The sequence below is a fragment of the Poromitra crassiceps genome (genome assembly GCF_964638095.1).
Source record: "Poromitra crassiceps genome assembly, chromosome: 12".
Lineage (NCBI taxonomy): Eukaryota > Metazoa > Chordata > Actinopteri > Beryciformes > Melamphaidae > Poromitra > Poromitra crassiceps.
The window spans coordinates 31,313,890-31,336,113 of record NC_139632.1 but is presented as its reverse complement, the minus strand read 5'-3'; the positions used below and the strand labels follow the sequence as shown (position 1 = coordinate 31,336,113).

The 22,224-nt window shown below is 42.1% G+C and overlaps 1 protein-coding gene across 1 annotated transcript in view; it reads right to left on the bottom strand.

Annotated features, from left to right (window-relative positions):
* Positions 1-617: 617 nt before the first annotated feature.
* The window catches only part of firrm (fignl1 interacting regulator of recombination and mitosis), a 39,994-nt gene continuing 18,387 nt past the window's right edge, over positions 618-22,224 (bottom strand). The window contains exons 10-22 of the mRNA XM_083647330.1: positions 20,968-21,097; positions 17,205-17,391; positions 16,774-16,856; positions 12,717-12,768; positions 12,139-12,228; positions 9,951-10,136; positions 9,146-9,265; positions 8,264-8,359; positions 7,757-7,870; positions 7,498-7,602; positions 2,904-2,984; positions 1,382-1,582; positions 618-879 (exon numbers count right to left, since the gene is read on the bottom strand). Coding sequence (XP_083503456.1) covers positions 634-879; positions 1,382-1,582; positions 2,904-2,984; positions 7,498-7,602; positions 7,757-7,870; positions 8,264-8,359; positions 9,146-9,265; positions 9,951-10,136; positions 12,139-12,228; positions 12,717-12,768; positions 16,774-16,856; positions 17,205-17,391; positions 20,968-21,097 — 1,691 coding nt within the window. The 3' untranslated portion in view covers positions 618-633. The remainder of the gene's footprint in view (positions 880-1,381; positions 1,583-2,903; positions 2,985-7,497; positions 7,603-7,756; positions 7,871-8,263; positions 8,360-9,145; positions 9,266-9,950; positions 10,137-12,138; positions 12,229-12,716; positions 12,769-16,773; positions 16,857-17,204; positions 17,392-20,967; positions 21,098-22,224) is intronic.

The following is a 22,224-nucleotide window of genomic DNA, read 5'->3' as shown; positions in this document are numbered from 1 at the left end:
ATAGAGATATATCTCTATCACATCTATAACCCATAGAGATATATCTATCACATCTATAACCCAGAGATATTTATCACATCTATAACCCAGAGAGATAAACACTGTCTATCTCTATCACATCTATAACCCATAGAGATATATCTATCACATCCATAACCCATAGAGATATATCTCTATGCGGTCTGATTATTTAAACAATCTGAGCCACAGTTGTACCAAAGGTTTGTGGCGTTATTGTTGTGGAGAAATCTTACAAATTGGACCTTAATGGTATGCAAACAAATGGAAAAATGGCCATGGATTCTAGCTGTTAACATTAGCCTACATAAAACAATGTAAGATAAATCAAGGTCCAAATGATTGCAGTAGCAATTAGTGGAGACTCCAGCAGCAGACTGATTCCTTAATAAAAAGGAATTTTCAACAATGCTTTGTACTCAAAAGGTAATAAAGTTTAATAAACAATGGCAGTTGAGACTGACCATAAAATATGAACCATTTTACAAAGAGAGAAACACAAATGTCAACGGCAGCAAACAGTATACAGACTTTCACCAGATTACACATTGTGTTTTTAATAGCTTTTGAATAACAACTAAAATAATCCGGGGCAGGTAAGAAAGTGTGGAGCAGCTAGGTTGTGCGTAGGGCTGTGCTGATTTGAGTGATAAGAATCTGAAGCTCCTGTAGTCTGGATCCCAGCCATGGGGGAGGTGGGGCAGCAGTCTGTGGAGGGGGGTCTTGGCCCTGGGTGAGAGCGTGTGGAGTGGGGGCAGCAGAGGTCAGAGCCTGCAGGGCCTTCAAAGCACTCTCAGCTGTCTGGACGTATCGGCTGTACTCCTCCACACTGCTCTCCTGACGGGCTCGCTTGGGGCAAGGCTGAGAGGGGAGGAGGGCACAAGTCACATTACACACAAAAGGACCAACTTTACAGGAGAGCCAAAGCAAAAAAATAAATCTTTGTTTATTAATAAATTAAATCTTTCATATGAAAACATAAACATGTGAATGACAATATACTTCATTAACAATATATTATTTTGACATTCAATGAAAAAAGTAATTTTCCATCTTTTTTTATTTGGAAAAAGTAATCAAGGCTTTTGGAAACTTTACAGGTGTTTTAGGTCTTTTGGTTTTTGATGAATAACTCTGGATTGGTTTAGAATTCACACGTGCCCTTTTGGCAGGATAGAAAGAGCTCATCAAGAGCTTTCATTTGAAATGTCACTTTACACCCCGACACCCCTCTGGTTCTCACCCCTCGATGATTCCATTTGATGTCAAACAAGGTGAGAAGTCTTGCTTTGAGTGATGACTTTACCTTTTCAGGTTGTTTAATTGATAATTGATTCCCATCTTAACATCAGGCAGCACTCACCTCTGAGTCAGCAGCAGCCACAGCCTCCAGCTCATTAGCAGCAGCCACAGCCTCCAGCTCATTAGCAGCAGCCACAGCCTCCAGCTCGTTAGCAGCAGGTTCCTTCTTGCTCTCTACGCTCTCATTGTGCCGCTTGATAACTGCGGTCTCCAACTTCAGCCTCTGGAGCCGGGACTCCCCATCCTCCTGTGCATAAACAGTCTACAACAAAACAAATGAACCATTAGTGGAGCAGATTAAATGCACTTTTAATGTACAATTGTTCACAAGTGGAAATAAGCACCAAAATTGGCACAAGTACTCCTTGGGGATTGTTCTTTTGATCAAACCTATTAACCATGCAAAAAAACAAATCTAGATTTTTCCAATATGGCTACCATTTACACCCCGGAAATATTATTTTGGGGGCAACTTTGTGTAGAATCGTCCAATATGAATGATCTTGCTATCAAACGATACATTTATGACCACAGCGAAGCCAGATTTATTCCACATACCGTACATTTAAAAATGGCTGCCATTTAATTTCAGCAAAAAGAAAGAAAGAATTACCATAGAATTTCACTGCCCAAGGAGAATTGGATGATTCTGGTGTCAAATGACAGGCTTTTAACTATGGAAGATTTTAAAGTATAGACGGTTTTAACTTGACAACAAAAACATTCTAAATTGAACCCCCGCTCACTTCCTGTTGCAGTGTTTGCTATGGACCATATGGACATAAAAGAAAAAAAACATTCAAGTGCAGGACTGACCATTCCGTGAAAACCGTCTATACAGCTGAGCAGCGAAAAAACAAAAGTAACGATGTCGAGTGAATATTTCTGCAGTTTGCCGAATGCTGAGAAAAAGGAAGTGCTGTGGGGTTGCACTCTGGTGAAAACCGTCTATACAGCAGACATCCTTTTTATATCACCTGCCATTTACTCTGCATATTATTCTTTTAAGTGTGGAAAAATATGCATGAACATTTTAGAAAATTGACATTTTATTTGCATGAGGTGCAGACCACATAAGCTATGACTAAATAAATAAATTAATCTTCATGTCAGCATCACCTATTGTTGGTAGATACTGGCTGAGTTTGCTGAAAGCATCGGAAGCCTCCTTATAAACGTCCCAGGTTTGCCAGCATGCAGTCTTCGCTCAATAAAGCCACAAATGCCATAAACTGACAGTCGTGTGCCCAGCTCTTGGCGCCGGATCAGACACGTGGGCCAGACTGCGAGGACATCTCTTCTTGGCCATCTTTTCTATGCCATCTTGGAAAAATCTTGATTTTTATGTGGCTATAAAGATTAAATGAAGATTAAAGAAACATCGTTCACATCTGGAAAGAAGTACCGAAATTGGCACAAATACTCCATGTGGATTGGTCCTTTGATCTTTGAACATTCCCCATGGATTATTTGCGCCAATTTTTATACTTCTTTCTTTCCAGATGTGAACAATTTGTCTTGAATCTGCTCTACTAACAGTCTCATGCATGGACCTCATCATGAGAGATGCTGCCATCTCTTACCTTGCTGAGGTAGTTCACCACTTTGCTTTTGATCTCCTCTACAGTCAAGCTCTGGGAAATCACCTCCTCATGGTTTGTCATCTGAAACACAAGGACATGAGGTTTATATCGTGGCATCAACAGTGTGTAGGCCTACATGTTGAACCATAGGTCTACTCTCATGTATCATGATAGATCAACAGTGTATAGGCCTACATGTTGAATCATAGGCATACTCTCATGTATCATGATCATTGACAGTAATGATAGATCAACACAGTTGTTTCTTAACAAATGTCTTATTAGTGTACTTTCCGCAGCCTAGATGCCTTGCGGCACATTGCTGCCTCTAACGGGCGGAAGTATTACTCTTCTCATTATCCGAAGTATATCGCCTATTTTCCTCGAAATGGGGCTATAATTTAGAAAACGGAGGACGTGAGAGCATGAAAAAGACTTGAAATTGTTTTTTCAGACCATAAACTCATTTGGAAAGTGTTTATTTAAGACATAGACTGAGAGAGAAGTTGGCTCGTTTCCCATAGAGTTGAATGGATGTTCCTGGGAAATGCTACACAAACCGCGCCCCCACTGGCCATTTGAAAGAATGCAATTTCCGCATAGGCCTCAAAAAGAGGGAGGCTGAATTGGGCACTGATCATGATGGATCAACAGTGTATAGGCCTACATGTTGAACCATAGGCCTACTCTCATGTATCATGATAGACTTCTCTCTACATGTTGAACCATAGGCCTACTCTCATGTATCATGATAGATCTCTCTCTTCATGTATCATGATAGACTTCTCTCTACATCTTGAACCATAGGCCTACTCTCATGTATCATGATAGACTTCTCTCTACATGTTGAACCAGAGGTCTACTCTCATGTATCATGATAGAGTTCTCTCTACATGTTGAACCAGAGGCCTACTCTCATGTATCATGATAGATTTATCTCTACATGTTGAACCAGAGGCCTACTCTCATGTATCATGATAGATTTATCTCTACATGTTGAACCAGAGGCCTACTCTCATGTATCATGATAGATTTCTCTCTACATGTTGAACCATAGGCCTACTCTCATGTATCATGATAGATTTATCTCTACATGTTGAACCATAGGCCTACTCTCATGTATCATGATAGATTTATCTCTACATGTTGAACCATAGGCCTACTCTCATGTATCATTATAGATTTCTCTCTACATCTTGAACCAGAGGTCTACTCTCATGTATCATGATATACTTCTCTCTACATCTTGAACCAGAGGTCTACTCTCATGTATCATGATAGATTTCTCTCTACATCTTGAACCAGAGGTCTACTCTCATGTATCATGATAGATTTCTCTCTACATGTTGAACCATAGGCCTACTCTCATGTATCATTATAGAGTTCTCTCTACATGTTGAACCAGAGGCCTACTCTCATGTATCATTATAGAGTTCTCTCTACATGTTGAACCATAGGCCTACTCTCATGTATCATTATAGAGTTCTCTCTACATGTTGAACCAGAGGCCTACTCTCATGTATCATTATAGAGTTCTCTCTACATGTTGAACCATAGGCCTACTCTCATGTATCATTATAGAGTTCTCTCTACATGTTGAACCATAGGCCTACTCTCATGTATCATTATAGAGTTCTCTCTACATGTTGAACCAGAGGCCTACTCTCATGTATCATGATATACTTCTCTCTACATCTTGAACCAGAGGTCTACTCTCATGTATCATGATATACTTCTCTCTACATCTTGAACCAGAGGTCTACTCTCATGTATCATGATAGATTTCTCTCTACATCTTGAACCAGAGGTCTACTCTCATGTATCATGATAGATTTCTCTCTACATGTTGAACCATAGGCCTACTCTCATGTATCATTATATAGTTCTCTCTACATGTTGAACCAGAGGCCTACTCTCATGTATCATTATAGAGTTCTCTCTACATGTTGAACCATAGGCCTACTCTCATGTATCATTATAGAGTTCTCTCTACATGTTGAACCAGAGGCCTACTCTCATGTATCATTATAGAGTTCTCTCTACATGTTGAACCATAGGCCTACTCTCATGTATCATTATAGAGTTCTCTCTACATGTTGAACCATAGGCCTACTCTCATGTATCATTATAGAGTTCTCTCTACATGTTGAACCAGAGGCCTACTCTCATGTATCATGATAGATTTCTCTCTACATGTTGAACCAGAGGCCTACTCTCATGTATCATGATAGAGTTCTCTCTACATGTTGAACCATAGGCCTACTCTCATGTATCATGATAGATTTCTCTCTACATGTTGAACCATAGGCCTACTCTCATGTATCATGATAGATTTCTCTCTACATGTTGAACCAGAGGCCTACTCTCATGTATCATGATAGATTTATCTCTACATGTTGAACCAGAGGCCTACTCTCATGTATCATGATAGATTTCTCTCTACATGTTGAACCAGAGGCCTACTCTCATGTATCATGATAGATTTATCTCTACATGTTGAACCAGAGGCCTACTCTCATGTATCATGATAGATTTATCTCTACATGTTGAACCATAGGCCTACTCTCATGTATCATGATAGATTTATCTCTACATGTTGAACCAGAGGCCTACTCTCATGTATCATGATAGATTTATCTCTACATGTTGAACCAGAGGCCTACTCTCATGTATCATGATAGATTTATCTCTACATGTTGAACCAGAGGCCTACTCTCATGTATCATGATAGAGTTCTCTCTACATGTTGAACCAGAGGCATACTCTCATGTATCATGATAGATTTATCTCTACATGTTGAACCAGAGGCCTACTCTCATGTATCATGATAGATTTATCTCTACATGTTGAACCAGAGGCCTACTCTCATGTATCATGATAGATTTATCTCTACATGTTGAACCATAGGCCTACTCTCATGTATCATGATAGATTTATCTCTACATGTTGAACCATAGGCCTACTCTCATGTATCATGATAGATTTATCTCTACATGTTGAACCATAGGCCTACTCTCATGTATCATGATAGATTTATCTCTACATGTTGAACCATAGGCCTACTCTCATGTATCATTATAGAGTTCTCTCTACATGTTGAACCAGAGGCCTACTCTCATGTATCATTATAGAGTTCTCTCTACATGTTGAACCATAGGCCTACTCTCATGTATCATGATAGATTTATCTCTACATGTTGAACCAGAGGCCTACTCTCATGTATCATGATAGATTTATCTCTACATGTTGAACCATAGGCCTACTCTCATGTATCATGATAGATTTATCTCTACATGTTGAACCAGAGGCCTACTCTCATGTATCATGATAGATTTATCTCTACATGTTGAACCAGAGGCCTACTCTCATGTATCATGATAGATTTATCTCTACATGTTGAACCAGAGGCCTACTCTCATGTATCATGATAGATTTATCTCTACATGTTGAACCAGAGGCCTACTCTCATGTATCATGATAGATTTCTCTCTACATCTTGAACCATAGGCCTACTCTCATGTATCATGATAGATTTATCTCTACATGTTGAACCAGAGGCCTACTCTCATGTATCATGATAGATTTATCTCTACATGTTGAACCAGAGGCCTACTCTCATGTATCATGATAGATTTATCTCTACATGTTGAACCAGAGGCCTACTCTCATGTATCATGATAGATTTATCTCTACATGTTGAACCAGAGGCCTACTCTCATGTATCATGATAGATTTATCTCTACATGTTGAACCAGAGGCCTACTCTCATGTATCATGATAGATTTCTCTCTACATCTTGAACCATAGGCCTACTCTCATGTATCATGATAGATTTATCTCTACATGTTGAACCATAGGCCTACTCTCATGTATCATGATAGATTTTTCTCTACATGTTGAACCATAGGCCTACTCTCATGTATCATGATAGATTTCTCTCTACATGTTGAACCATAGGCCTACTCTCATGTATCATGATAGAGTTCTCTCTACATGTTGAACCAGAGGCCTACTCTCATGTATCATTATAGAGTTCTCTCTACATGTTGAACCATAGGCCTACTCTCATGTATCATTATAGATTTATCTCTACATGTTGAACCAGAGGCCTACTCTCATGTATCATTATAGAGTTCTCTCTACATGTTGAACCATAGGCCTACTCTCATGTATCATGATAGAGTTCTCTCTACATGTTGAACCATAGGCCTACTCTCATGTATCATGATAGATTTATCTCTACATGTTGAACCAGAGGCCTACTCTCATGTATCATGATAGATTTCTCTCTACATGTTGAACCAGAGGCCTACTCTCATGTATCATGATAGAGTTCTCTCTACATGTTGAACCATAGGCCTACTCTCATGTATCATGATAGATTTATCTCTACATGTTGAACCAGACGCCTACTCTCATGTATCATTATAGAGCTCTCTCTACATGTTGAACCATAGGCCTACTCTCATGTATCATGATAGAGTTCTCTCTACATGTTGAACCATAGGCCTACTCTCATGTATCATGATAGAGTTCTCTCTACATGTTGAACCAGAGGCCTACTCTCATGTATCATGATAGATTTCTCGCCCACCTCCGCAAAGTGAGAAAAGGCCTGAAGAGCGTGCTGATGCAGCATCCAGGATGTGTCAGCCAGCAAGACTCCAAACAGCCTGCTCAGCCGTGGGAGGAGCTGCTTCTAGAGCCAATGAAAAAGCATATCAACATAAACACATCAATGCATAAAAACATATCAACATAACACATCAACAGAAACACATCAATGCATAAAAATCAACATGACACACAAGTCAGAATTCTGAAAATAATGTCAGAATTGAACAGAACAGTACCTGGCTGTCATGAGGGACAAAGACCTTCCCCAGAGAGGCGAGGAACTCCAGAGCTGCCAGCACCACCTCATCTGGACACTTGTGAGACACCAGAGCAGCCACACACACCAGAGCCTGGGGGGCGCGCGCACACGCACACGCACACGCACACACACACACACACACACACACACACACACACACACACACACACACACACAAAACAACTGCCTGAGTGACATCACTTCCGTCACAAATCGGACACTTACTCAATTTTATATAGATAGATAGATAGATAGATAGATAGATAGATAGATAGATAGATAGATAGATAGATAGATAGATAGATAAATCACAGTTGCTTGGGTGACACACTGATGACATCACAACTGGCCAAGTGACATCACAGTTGGGCAATTCACAGTTGAGGCAACTGTACACCATCCAATTATAGTATGACTAGATGCTGATTGGCTTGTTCATATGAGCAGTGCAGTGTGAGAAAGAACAGAATATAGTAAAGCACACCTGACTAATGACGTGAGGTTCCAGGCTCTTCACTAAGACAGCTGACATGGACAGGAGCAACTGCAGAGTGACCTGCAGCACCGGCTGGCTCTGCACCTGATTGGTGAAGGGGACAATGGTCACATACTGTATGTACATCAATGTTCTGCACATGATGGCTTGATTGGTTAGGTTTAGGCATGAGGAGTTATGATTGGTTGGGTTTAGGCATGAGGAGTGATGATTGGTTGGGTTCAGGCATGAGGAGTGATGATTGGTTAGGTTTAGGCATGAGGAGTGATGATTGGTTAGGTTTAGGCATGAAAATGTCCTTAATTAATTATATGGGAATCTCCTTTATACTGGTTTTTCCTACTGGTCTTTTCTACTGATTGTTACCGTTTTGTGATTTTGAGACATTTGGATACAAAATAAGGTTTAATTACCCCCATTTTATTAATTTAAGCCTTTTCCCATTTTTTTTTATTTTTTTTCTATCTTTCTTTATATTGTGTAGAACGGCATTGATATGGATTTCACTTTGTTTATTGTATCTGATAGCATGTTTTGGGTTATATACAGGCTAACCTATATAGTAAGTTCTGCCATTTCTAACGATGCCCTATGTACATACATGCCATTACCTGTGTGATGCGTTTAAATTTGTATCAATTATGTCTGCATGCGCACCACAGGTTGTTTTAACCACACCGGCCAACAATAAAATAAATTAAATTCACAAATACACTCCAGAAACTAAGTGAAACTAAACTGAATTGAAAACAAAAAAGTGTTAAATGAATTAAATACATTACAAATAAAAACAAATGAAAAATAGAAAACTATAATAACTGGTGCATTGAGGCCTTCTCCTGCATGCCCGTGTGTCCATGTGTTTCTCACCTGGTTGGGACACATCCGTAACCAGAGCTGTGTGACCATCTTCAGTGCAGACAACGCACACTGCTCCTCTGCAGAAGAGTTATCTCGAACCACCACTAGGAGGCAGAACAGCACCGTGTTCTGGAGACAGGTGGGACATCACAAACTCAGACTTCCTTCACATTTTCCCCTACTGCTGCTAGGCTACAGATGAGCTACATACCCTGCAACAGTATGGATATCAGCAGTGCTTTCTCTTCATGAAAAATCAATGTTCCCCTCCCTATCATTGGTGGGTATGTGTTGCTCCAACAAGCTAATGGTGTTGTGATAGGCTGATGACTAGAGCAGGGCTAATCTGCTGTGCTGTGATAGGATGATGACTAGAGCAGGAGTAATCTGCTGTGTTGTGACAGGCTGATGACTAGCAGGAGTAATCTGCAGTATTGGCATAGGCTGAGAGCAGGGGTAATCTGCTGTGTTGTGATAGGCTGATGACTAGAGCAGAGGTAATCTGCTGTGTTCTGATGGTGACTAGAGCAGGGGTAATCTGCTGTGCTGTGATAGGCTGATGACTAGAGCAGGGGTAAAGTTTTGAATGAGTTTTATCAGGCCTAGATTATGGAGAAGTGTGTGTCTGTCCATCCATCTGTCTTCCTTTATTCGTATGCTTCTTGATGTGTTGTCATCCTCCCTTCTAACTTATGTATACGTAGTATGGAAGTCCTTGATTGGTGTACTGCCTATTTCTCCCACTCTATTCCTTGTCATGGTCAGTAAAGGTTGCCTGGGCAGTGTTTCTAATCTGAGGCGGTGCACTGCTCACCACTCTGTGCACTTGTCCCAGTCTGTAGCCTGCATGCTGCCAGTGGCTCAGGGCTGTGTGCGTGACAGCCATGATGTCCGTCTCCACACGCTGACGGCTGTCAGGGGACAGAGCTCTGAGGAGGACGTGACGCCACATCACAAGGTTCTCCTCCTGAGAGGGTGGGAACCGCTCCACCAGCTCCGCCTGAAACACATTACCATCATGTCAATGTTACATAGTTACCTCCACCAAGGGAGGTTATGGGCCATATTTTACACCCAAGTGCAAGGCAAAAAAATCTTTGCTAGTTTCTACCCCTCAAAATCTCTCTTTTCTTCTTCTAATGACCACTGGGTGGCTCACTGAAAGGGACATTTTGAGTGCTAGAAACTAGCAAACGGAAAACTACTGGGCCGATTTTCATGAAACTTGGTGGGAGGGTGTAGCATGGGCCAAGGAAGAACCTGTTTTGGAACGGATCCAATCCGATTCCTAGGGGAAAGGGGCCGTAACTTAGGATAGGAAGGTCGTAGAGAGTCTGGGTTTTGAGGGGTGGGTAGGGGGAGTGGCTGGAGGGGTAGGGGGTCAGGTTTAGGGTTCTGATCCTACTCTCAAAATGTTCATATCATAGCAGACTGGAGTACTGGTGTTGGTGGGGGTCTGTGCTCTCCAAGTGCACTTCACTTCTAAATTAGATTTAGATGCTTGTTATCATGAACAAATAAACATAAACTAGCCTCAGAAACGAGCTAGGACTCTGAAGCAGTGGTGTTCTGTGTGTTGGGAGAGATGAGAAGATGTATATCAAATATATCATCATGTTTTCTGTCTTTGTGATGAAGGCCTTTTTCTTGTGACACAATGGAAGACCATTAATAAATCAACTAATACAGCCTGAAAAAAACCCACAAAAGCAGGAAAATGAAAGTAATAATATTGTAACAAAGTTCAATATGCAACAAGGGACTTTTGTGGGTCGTGATGTGAAACGTTTGAGAAACACTGAACCTGGTGTCACCAAAAGTGAATGTTGAGTCTCCACGGAAGGAGACCGTACCCAGAAATGAAGTAGACCGTACATAGAAATTGACATATTTTCTAGTTCTTCTAGCTAAACGAATAAAGGTAGTTTTGGTGGCAAAGATGAACAGGATAACTATGGGTATTCTCTTTTAGGGTGAATTTCACAGCAAATAAAAAAAGACAGTTCTTAACTCATTGAGTGCCAATGACGACAATCGTCGTCAATTGCTTTAGTGACGTAGAGTGCCAATGACGACGATTGTCGTCAATTGCGTTTTTTGACGGTGGGACGTGGATCAAAGCCTAATATATCTCCTGTAAAATTTTGGGGCATGTTGAATGAGTAAAACCTATTTTACCGACCCATTAGGTGGCGACAGTGCTCTCCAGATTAGAGGAAGGTCCGAAAACAGCAGGAAAAACGCCCGTGATCAAAGAGAAACCGCTCATGCTGCAGCCAGAGCCATATAGATGGCTCTGACTTGCAGCTGATGTTGGCTGCGAACAACAGTCAATCCGCGCACACAACTGAGCCCCTCTGCCTCTGTCTGTCTGTCTGTCTGCATAGTTTCTTCACACGATTAGCCGCCAGAAAGGCAGCACCCGACGCCGAAGGGCCAAACCTTTCCCTGCAGTCCGGTTTGGCATTTCCTTGTCGCGCTGGGAGCCGGCGCAAAAAAACGGAGCGCTCCGAAAATAGACTGGGTGCGTGTTAGGCTGTGTGTTAGTGTGGGGAGGAGTTTGCAGCTGAGGGGGGGAGAGGGGGGTGGGGCACGCAGGCACCACACAACTACACCACGTCACTACATCAGAAAATATTATCTTCAGACTCAGTGAATGTGCTTGAAATGCTGCATTTCACAAAAGGCGGAATAACTCAGCTTCTAATTTGAAAAGTGTCTTTTTGCTCAAAACAGCCTATCTTCTCCGGCTCATAACTAAAGAACGGAAAATGGGATCAATAAACTTTTTTTTGCAGATGATAGAAGAGAGTCTCATCGTTCTTTGTGCGTGTTCGGTGTTTACATAGTAATATCACACAATATTCTGTGGGCCTCGAGAAATCACTGAAAACGCTCTGAAACTCTGGCACTGGGAGCGTCCGTTCTCCAAAAGTGGCTGGCACTCAATGAGTTAAGTTAGATTGACTGTGGGTGGCCTTATGAGTTGGCAGGTTTCTGACCTGGTGCTGGGGTGTCATGAGGAACACCATGCGTCTCAGCAGCAGGCCCAGGTGGGACAGCTGGTGACCCTCAACCGGACACGTTTTCACCTGAGACAGAGAGCGAGAGGAGGAGGTGAGAGACACAGTCACTAGGTGGCTTTCCATCCACCTGTTTTTAGGCACATTTTCAACGTGAAAAACCTGAACAATACTATAACGAGAAGATGGGCCTGGTCCACTAAATCTGCACAATACTATAATGAGAAGATGGGCCTGGTCCACTAAATCTGCACAATACTATAATGAGAAGATGGGCCTGGTCCACTAAATCTGCACAATACTATAATGAGTATTTGATAAGACGGCCCGGGTCTATGCAGTATTGTGTATGTGGCCTTTCCTTCCATCAAATCAGATTAAAGCATGATAACTGCAAATATGTATTACCGTGTGTGGATGAAAGAAATCATCATGAATATTAATTCCTGAGTTTATCATGGACTTGGATATGCAAGTTGCACATTCCTGAATCACAAAAAACGTTCTAAAAATAGTTCCTGTCAACCATCTCATGTATTCCGTTGGTCTCCACCCACCAGATGAGCTATGAGGAAAACGTGATGGAGACAAAGTTCTGCAGTCCCATACCTGAGGACAGAAACCACAAGATCAACGAAGGACAGAACATTGAGAAAATAAAAGTTTATAACCAGAACTATCAAACAGTAGTTGCAAATACTATTTTGTGGTTTGTAATTTGCTTATGGTATGTTTTATGGCAGTGGTTCTGAAAACCTTTTTTGGCTTTCCCTGATTTCTGAATCCAAGTACCTCCTTTACCCGACTATAACATGTTGCTTAGAAAACTGCAAGAGAGATTTCAGTGGTTTTCCTGGGTCTATGAAAAAGACATTCTTCCTGACCCAGAGCTACCACTTTTTGGTTGTTCAGAAGCTGCTTTAAGCTACCCAGTAGAAGAACAAGCGGCACTGATGCTGGGCATGGTGGCTGCCAAAAAAAATGATTTTGACAAACTGGAAGTCGCCTGCACCCCCCTGTTTTCAGAAATGGCTTAACGAAATGATCATAATTATACAAATGGAGAGAATACGTTATCATAAATCCAAAGGGCCAAATAAATTCTTGAAAATATGGGGTCCATTTGTTGATATCTGTTGTAGAAAATTGAAGTTCCATTGGCATTTCCTGATCAATAAGATAATAATTGCCTAATAATTGCATACGCATAATTAATCCTATGAGTTACCATGACATGACATATCACACATATAGATTCACCCCAGTGGCAGAGGACTTCTCTTTTTTGCTGAGACCTTAGGCAGTGCATCGTGTCCCATAACAATTGTTAACAGTCTCTCGGTCAGACTGCACGACGCACACACATTTATCCCATTCCTCTCCCCCCTCTTTTCCTCGGCCTCCCTGAGTATAAAGCGTATGTTAAACTGTCAGTCATCACTGAATACCGGTATTCGGACTCTGTACATTGATCAGATGGTACATTGAGATTCAGTCACTCCTATAATGCAGTTTATAGGAGAATGTTATGGTTTTGAATATACTTTTATAAGACACTTCCTGGACTCCTGGTTTCAATTAATTTGGTTTATATAAGCTGTTATAATTATCATATAGCGGATGAGGAGTGGTGAAATTCCATTCTATAACAATAGAAAATAACCACTTTGGCAAATTGTTCCATGTTGCCAAACACTATTGACAGTTTGAGCCTTCCCGCAGACGGCAAAACAAGCAGTTTTATTAGCGAACGTGTATTGACGATGCGGTGCGGGATTGCCCTGTGTAGTTACACTGATAGTTGTTTGAGCACATTGCTCGAGCTGTAAACAAGGCTATCTCGGTGAGTACTCGACCAATTTGAAACTAGAACGACCGCAACGCGGACTTATGCCTCCGCCATTAGTTCATTCTTGAGTCCAAGTGGATGTTGGAGCCAAATAGGAAGAAATTGCATCAAGGCGTTTCTGTGCAGAATTGGATATTTGAGCCAAATGTGAAGAAATTTAGTCAATGTGTTACTGAGATATGGCGTTACCGAGCTTGAAAATGGCATTTGTTAGGTCACTGTGACCTTGACCTTTGATAACCAAAATGGAATCAGTTCATCCTTGAGCCTAAGTGAATGTTTAAGGCGAATCTGATGAAATTCCGTCCAGGCGTTCCTCAGATATCGCGTTAACAAGCTTGAAAATGGCGTTTGAGAGGTCACAGTGACCTTGACCTTTGACCACCAAAATCTAAACAGATCATCCTTGAGCCTAAGTGAATGTTTAAGGTGAATCTGATGAAATTCCGTCGAGGCATTCCTCAGATATCGCGTTAACAAGCTTGAAAATGGCGTTCGAGAGGTCACAGTGACCTTGACCTTTGACCTTTGACCTTTGACCACCAAAATCTAATCAGATCATCCTTGAGCCTAAGTGAATGTTTAAGGCGAATCTGATGAAATTCCATCCAGGCGTTCCTCAGATATCGCGTTAACAAGCTTGAAAATGGCGTTCGAGAGGTCACAGTGACCTTGACCTTTGACCTTTGACCACCAAAATCAAATCAGATCATCCTTGAGCCTAAGTGAATGTTTAAGGCGAATCTGATGAAATTCCGTCCAGGCGTTCCTCAGATATCGCGTTAACAAGCTTGAAAATGGCATTCGAGAGGTCACAGTGACCTTGACCTTTGACCTTTGACCACCAAAATCTAATCAGATCATCCTTGAGCCTAAGTGAATGTTTAAGGCGAATCTGATGAAATTCCGTCCAGGCGTTCCTCAGATATCGCGTTAACAAGCTTGAAAATGGTGTTCGAGAGGTCACAGTGACCTTGACCTTTGACCTTTGACCACCAAAATCTAATCAGATCATCCTTGAGCCTAAGTGAATGTTTAAGGCGAATCTGATGAAATTCCATCCAGGCGTTCCTCAGATATCGCGTTAACAAGCTTGAAAATGGCGTTCGAGAGGTCACAGTGACCTTGACCTTTGACCTTTGACCACCAAAATCAAATCAGATCATCCTTGAGCCTAAGTGAATGTTTAAGGCGAATCTGATGAAATTCCGTCCAGGCGTTCCTCAGATATCGCGTTAACAAGCTTGAAAATGGCATTCGAGAGGTCACAGTGACCTTGACCTTTGACCTTTGACCACCAAAATCTAATCAGATCATCCTTGAGCCTAAGTGAATGTTTAAGGCGAATCTGATGAAATTCCGTCCAGGCGTTCCTCAGATATCGCGTTAACAAGCTTGAAAATGGTGTTCGAGAGGTCACAGTGACCTTGACCTTTGACCTTTGACCACCAAAATCTAATCAGATCATCCTTGAGCCTAAGTGAATGTTTAAGGCGAATCTGATGAAATTCCGTCCAGGCGTTCCTCAGATATCGCGTTAACAAGCTTGAAAATGGCGTTCGAGAGGTCACAGTGACCTTGACCTTTGACCACCAAAATCTAATCAGATCATCCTTGAGCCTAAGTGAATGTTTAAGGCGAATCTGATGAAATTCCGTCCAGGCGTTCCTCAGATATCGCGTTAACAAGCTTGAAAATGGCGTTCGAGAGGTCACAGTGACCTTGACCTTTGACCACCAAAATCTAATCAGATCATCCTTGAGCCTAAGTGAATGTTTAAGGCGAATCTGATGAAATTCCGTCCAGGCGTTCCTCAGATATCGCGTTAACAAGCTTGAAAATGGCTTCGAGAGGTCACAGTGACCTTGACCTTTGACCACCAAAATCTAATCAGATCATCCTTGAGCCTAAGTGAATGTTTAAGGCGAATCTGATGAAATTCCGTCCAGGCGTTCCTCAGATATCGCGTTAACAAGCTTGAAAATGGCGTTCGAGAGGTCACAGTGACCTTGACCTTTGACCACCAAAATCTAATCAGATCATCCTTGAGCCTAAGTGAATGTTTAAGGCGAATCTGATGAAATTCCGTCAAGGCGTTCCTCAGATATGGCGTTAACAAACATCCGTACGGACGGACGGACGGACGGCCGTACGTACGGACGGACAACCCGGATCCATAATGCCTTCGGCCTGGCTTCGCCGGCGGAGGCATAAAAATATGTCACGATGAGTCCCTTAGACACATACAGTGTGGAAAATAGGGTCCAGGTTGAAAAAAAACGAAATTCTCCTTTAAGTATTAATATAAAACTGAAAATAAAATATATATTAAAAAAAAAAGAAAACTGCAAGAGAAAACTATAGCATATGATGCAATGAATGAATGATAACGCACCTTTGTTATAGTCGGGTAAAGGGGGTACTTGGATTCAGAAATCAGGGAAAGGGGGTACTGAAGCCAAAGAAGTTTGAGAACCACTGGCATAGGGTAATACAGTGAGTGCCAAGAAATGTGGACAATCAGTCCACTCAGTGTACAGTACCTCTGAGACTGACACTAACAAATGACTAACTACTACGTAACTTACAAAGTATGTGACACTGAGTTGTCCTATTGTCGTAAAGCCTGGTACTCCACACAGATCAAAACAAACACCGTGAATTATTTGCGACAAACTTTTGACCGGCCACATGTGTTCCTAATACAATAGGAAAACCGACTGTACTGTAGGAGATGAGGTACGGTGACAGCCGCTCGTTCTCACCGTGCTGTGAAGCAGCAGACGTCTGTAGCCAGCAGAGCTGTCTGGGTATCAGCCTGCAGGACGGCCTCGAGCAAACAACGCTCCTGGAAAACAGCAGAGAGGAAGTGATGTCACAAATCAAACAGAATTTTGATCGCGAAAGTGAAAGGCTCAACCGTAATGAATGAGAGGAAATCCTGCTGCGCACAAACACAGCTGATAGGCAGACTGCGATAACATACCTACATACAGTAGCCTTAAAAAGCTTTCACCAGAAAGGCACCAGTCACCACTCGACGTCATTAGCCGAGTAATGGAATCTCAATCTGACAATATTGAATAAACACACCCGTGTGTGTGTGTGTGTGTGTGTGTGTGTGTGTGTGTGTGTGTGTGCGCGTGCGTGAGCGTGTGTGTGTGTGTGTGCGCGCGTGAGCGTGTGTGCTCCTCACCAGCAGGGGGAAGTAGAGTGCAGGCAGTGCAGCCACACTGGCACAGAGCTGCACACAGAGGTGCTGGTGCAGAGTGACCTGGCTCTGGGCCCGTCCTTTTATCATGAGGCCCGGCAGCAGCACCGCCGCCCTGCGCTCCACACAGCAGCGCCGGAAGCTACTGAACACAGCCTGGTAGAGAGGGAGCCTGAGAGAGGGACAGGGATTGACTGTTTATATATATAATATATATATATATATATATATATATATATATATATATATATATATATATAAAGAGCTAATCAAAGTTTATTATACCAACGTTTCTATTTTTCATATTCAGATGCATTTAGTATCTGCAAAGGGGAGATTCGTACCCATAGAACCCATTCTTATTCATATACAGTATCTTCTTGAGGTGAGAGGTCAGAGGACCCCTTTGAAAATGGCCGTGGCAGTTTTTCCCTGGCCAAAATGTAACCTAACTTTGAAGCGTTCCTTAATGAACTTTGTGCCAGAAATCTTGAAGAACAGAACATGACCATAATGCATGGAAAAGAGTACCCTCTGACCTCTCACACCTCCAACAGTTTGCTGTGTCTTTCAGTCCCAATCTATGCAACCTTGATGGGGTCCAGTAAAACAGATTGATTATTTTAAAGGTCCCAATTCGTGCAGCTGTAACCTCTTAAAAACGTGTGTCTCTGGTCCATAAAACATGATTCTGGATTAATTTGTCGAAAATATAGCAAACCCGTTCGTTCTGACGCTGTTCTCACTTCCTTATCTCGTCGCTTCCCAGGAATGGTCTGTTTCTATCATTGACCTATATATAATGGACCAACATAGCTCATTGACTTTGACACAGCAAAATTAAGCTCACTTCCGGATATTGTTTGATTTCGTTTGATTGGTTGAATGAATTATGCTACACGGAAGTACGAGGGGAGGGGGCGGCTGCCCCTAGCGGCTGCCGGGGGAGTTTCCGAATTTGCCCTGTCTACCTTATCGCCGTAATGCATTATGGGTAGTCAGCTACTTTGGCTAATGTAGCGGCTAACGTTACTTACTTTACATTGCAGTAAAACGGCACTGAATGACCAAATTGATTTAACTTTTAACCATTTCGAGTAACACTGTTTCCATACGGACCCGTTGGGGTTGCGTTGGGGTTGCGTTGGTTAGTTGTTTATAACGTGACTCTATTTAAAACGTTATTACGTACTCCGGTTTCTGTGCTGAATCCAATGGTCTGAATACAGAGAAGGCTTAAGGCTTTATCTAACGGTATAAATAACGTTAAATGGTCCGCCATGTTATGGACGTTAGATGTATGGTATCTATATAGTTACGTGTGTCTACTAACATTATTAAAATATCATAAAGTAACGCTATTTTCTGATAATTTGCTCAACTATTACTTGCTACCTGATGCCTTGCGGCACATTGCTGCCTCTACTGGTCGGAAGTATTACTGTTCTTATTATCCGATGTTTGTCGTCAATTTTCCTCGAAATGGGGCTATAATTTGGAAAACGGAGCGCGTTAGACCATGAAAAAGACTTGAAATTGTTTTTTCAGACCATAAACTAATTTGGAAAGTGTTTATTTAAGACATAGACCGAGAGAGAAGTTGGCTCGTTTGTTCCCGGTAGTGCTACACAAGCTGCGACCCCCACTGGCCATTTGAAAGAATGCAATTTCCGCATAGGCGTCAAAAATAGGCAGGCTGAATTGGGCACTGGTTTCTATAATATATTCAGAACTAACAGTTCCCATTGGCCGCTGGGGGAAAGCCCGCCCCAGGCTCCCAGCGGCCAATCAGATTAGCGTCCGTGGACCAGCACGCTAGGTTGTGTCCACAACTAACGATAGCAACGAGCTATCGCTAACTTAACGGTTGCTACGCTAAACAGGACATCTCAAAATGCCTAGACTTACCGAATGCACCTCCGCAGTTGCTGGATCACGTACAGTTGGCGTCGCTCCAGCTAGAAGTGTTAATTTTGTGGCTAAACCTTGATTGTACTGCCCCAGATTGTTGAAACATTCTGGGCTGAAATGGTTAGCACAGACCAACAGGTCATGATGAATCTCGCGCTGAAACAGCTTGCTATGGCAAAGAATAGACAAAATGGCGCAGATAGTTTGTGTGAGAGATCGTGCGCAGTATGCTAAAGTCGCGTTGTGACGTAACACCTAACCCTCTGGGAGAACAGAGTGTAAGGGGCGTGGCTTGAAGGAGACAGCAGGAGAGAGCTGGATAGGGAGAAATCCAACTCTGACAGTTCTGAGGTTCTGAGCACTCATTACAGGGAGGGATGACAACAGCATATATGCATTTAGAACTAAAAACAGCTTTTGCACGGAATGGGACCTTTAAATTGACTTAATCTAATTCTAATATCCCTAGACATTTTCTTTGAGTTCTGACGTATATATTTTATTTTTACTCGAGGGGCCACACTGAGTGAGGACGGGGGGCCGCATGTGGCCCGCCAGTTGCCCATCCCTGTCCTGCGTCATTTGCACTCTGGCAAAAACAAGTTTATTGTGAGGTTACGTCGGTTTACGGTTACGTTCATTAGAGGTTTATTGTGGGATGCTTAACAGTCATCATGTCCGTTGAAAGGGAAACAAACTGGGCAGAGATGAAGAAATGGGGTTTTCCTTGAGGCTTTTAAGTCAATAACATCTGCTACTGTTGCAGGATATGTGCTACTGGTGCCAAAACCATGAGGGGTGGGCAGAAGGGACATTTGACCAACTTTACAGGAGAGACAAACCAAAACACATGACTTTGTTTATTAAAGTTTAACTTAATCTTTAATATGAAAACTTAGAAACATGTGGATGACAATATACTTGAACAATATTTTGACATTCATTAAACAAATAATTGTTCTATATATTTTGTTTTATTGGGAAGAAAGTCCTCAGGTCCAAAAGGGCGTGGCCCAAAAAGTTCAGTGTTTTAGTGTTTGGATTGGTTTCGTATTTATTCATGTGCCCTTTTGGCAGTAGAAAGAGCTCATCAAGAGCTGTCATTTGATATATAAACACAACTCATTTTCACCCAAAATGTCACTTATGTGCAGTGTTGGGCAGTAACGGGTTACTTAGTAACGCGTTACTCATACCGCTTTCAGACAGACACGGTTCTGGTTCTGGCTCTGGCTCTGGCTCCGTTCTGGAGTCTCAGAACCTTGGTGCTTTCTGGCGAACCAGCCCGTGTTCACACCAGTTTAAGCGGAACCAAAGTGGGAGGACATTATTCGGTAGTCCTTCTTCAGTTTTTTTTTTTAAAGTGTATTAATTATTTGGTCTGGCGTTCGAGTGAACCCAGCCTTGGCCCTCTCTTTTGCAAGTTCGGCATATGACTTGCTCTTTCTTGTACTGCTTTCTAGCTTTTCTTGAGATTCGGTAGATGCCCAAATCGCCACTAAAACATTTGGTTTCCTCAGCAGACCACTGCAAATTATTTTTCTCTGTGTTGTCACTGCCTTCTTCTCCTTCCTGCTCGTTTTCACAGCCTAGAATGAGACACGCCCACTGATGATGTCACGGTTCCCAAGGAAAACCAACTATTTTTTGGTTCCGCTGAGAACCAACTTTTCAGGTTCCGAACCAATTATTTTTTCGGTCTGAACGCGCCGGCCGGTTCAGATTAGGGTTCTGGAACCGGAACCGGCACGGAGCCCTGCCGGTGTGAAAGCCCTATGAGTAACGTGTTTAGGGTTTCCATGCATTAAAGTACCGACTGCCCGGCCGTGCTTCTCACCTGGGTGTCTCTTCTGAGAACTGGCTGCCGTTGTACCAAAGCTGCAGCACCTCCTCTGGCTGGGAGGCCAGCTGTCCCAGGACACTCCCCAGCAGAAGGCAGTGAGGAAGCTCGCACTCGGCACTCAACCCTGTGCAGATACAAACAAGACAAGGCTCATTCAAAAACTCCCAGATTACTGTGTTAAAACAAAGAGAGTACTGTTAATTCTACTACAACTAGGAGTGTGTGCTACGTACTTCGCTACCAGATGGAGCCTGACAGCCTGTGCGAGGGGCTCAGGTAGGCGAGCTACTTCAATGGTCAAAACAGCCTAATCTCCCTGTAATCTGCTTCATTTCTTCATGTTACAGTTAATGGTGTAGCAGTAGGAACCCCTAGACAACGAACGATGCCAAGTTAAGTCATGAAATTAGATGGATCCAAACCAGGTTGTAACAATGTCCTAAACATGCTACTAGGGATGTCACGATATTTCGTCCCACGAAATTTCGCGATATCAAAACGTGACGATATGTGTCGTGGAGATGAAAAACTATATCGCGAGAAAAATAACCTCTGAACATGCTGCACTGACGGGCCGGCACTGATCTGTATTCTCTCTCTATCTTTTTCATTGCTTTGCTTCAAATGGGGACTAAACCGACGCTCATTAAATAACCGTCAAGATTAAATGCGCTATTTATAGACCAGGGGTGCCCAAATTCTTTCCCATGAAGGGCCAAAACTCAATCTGGGTGGAGGGCCGAGGGCCAAAAATAAACGTTGTGGAATTACATTAAAATGTATTGTGTTTTATAGAGAATTAACATTCTAAACATTTCAATATAATAATCTACTTTTTATCTGTTTGGTAATTGTAATAATTTGCAATTGGTTATATATATTTAAAAAAACATCTGCATTTGTGGGGAGCTTAAACATTTAATTAGTAAACACCCAGTTAAAAACAGTTGTATTTTCCACCTTTGTAATCAAGAGAGAAATTTGACTTACGGTAATTCACAACTTGAAAAATCCTCAAGGTACTTTGAAAATCAGCTTTATTGTCCATCTTTTATAAACAATTTGCCATGACAATTTGCAGGGATGCAATCTCAGGAGTGAACACAGTATCCGCAGCCACATTCAGACACTGTTTCACAAAGTCACCACATGAAAAAGCTTGTCCACCCTTTGCAATCAGTGCAGATATCTGATAACTTTCCCGAGTTGCATTCTGGATAAAAAATCATAACATTTCTTTCCCCAAATCCG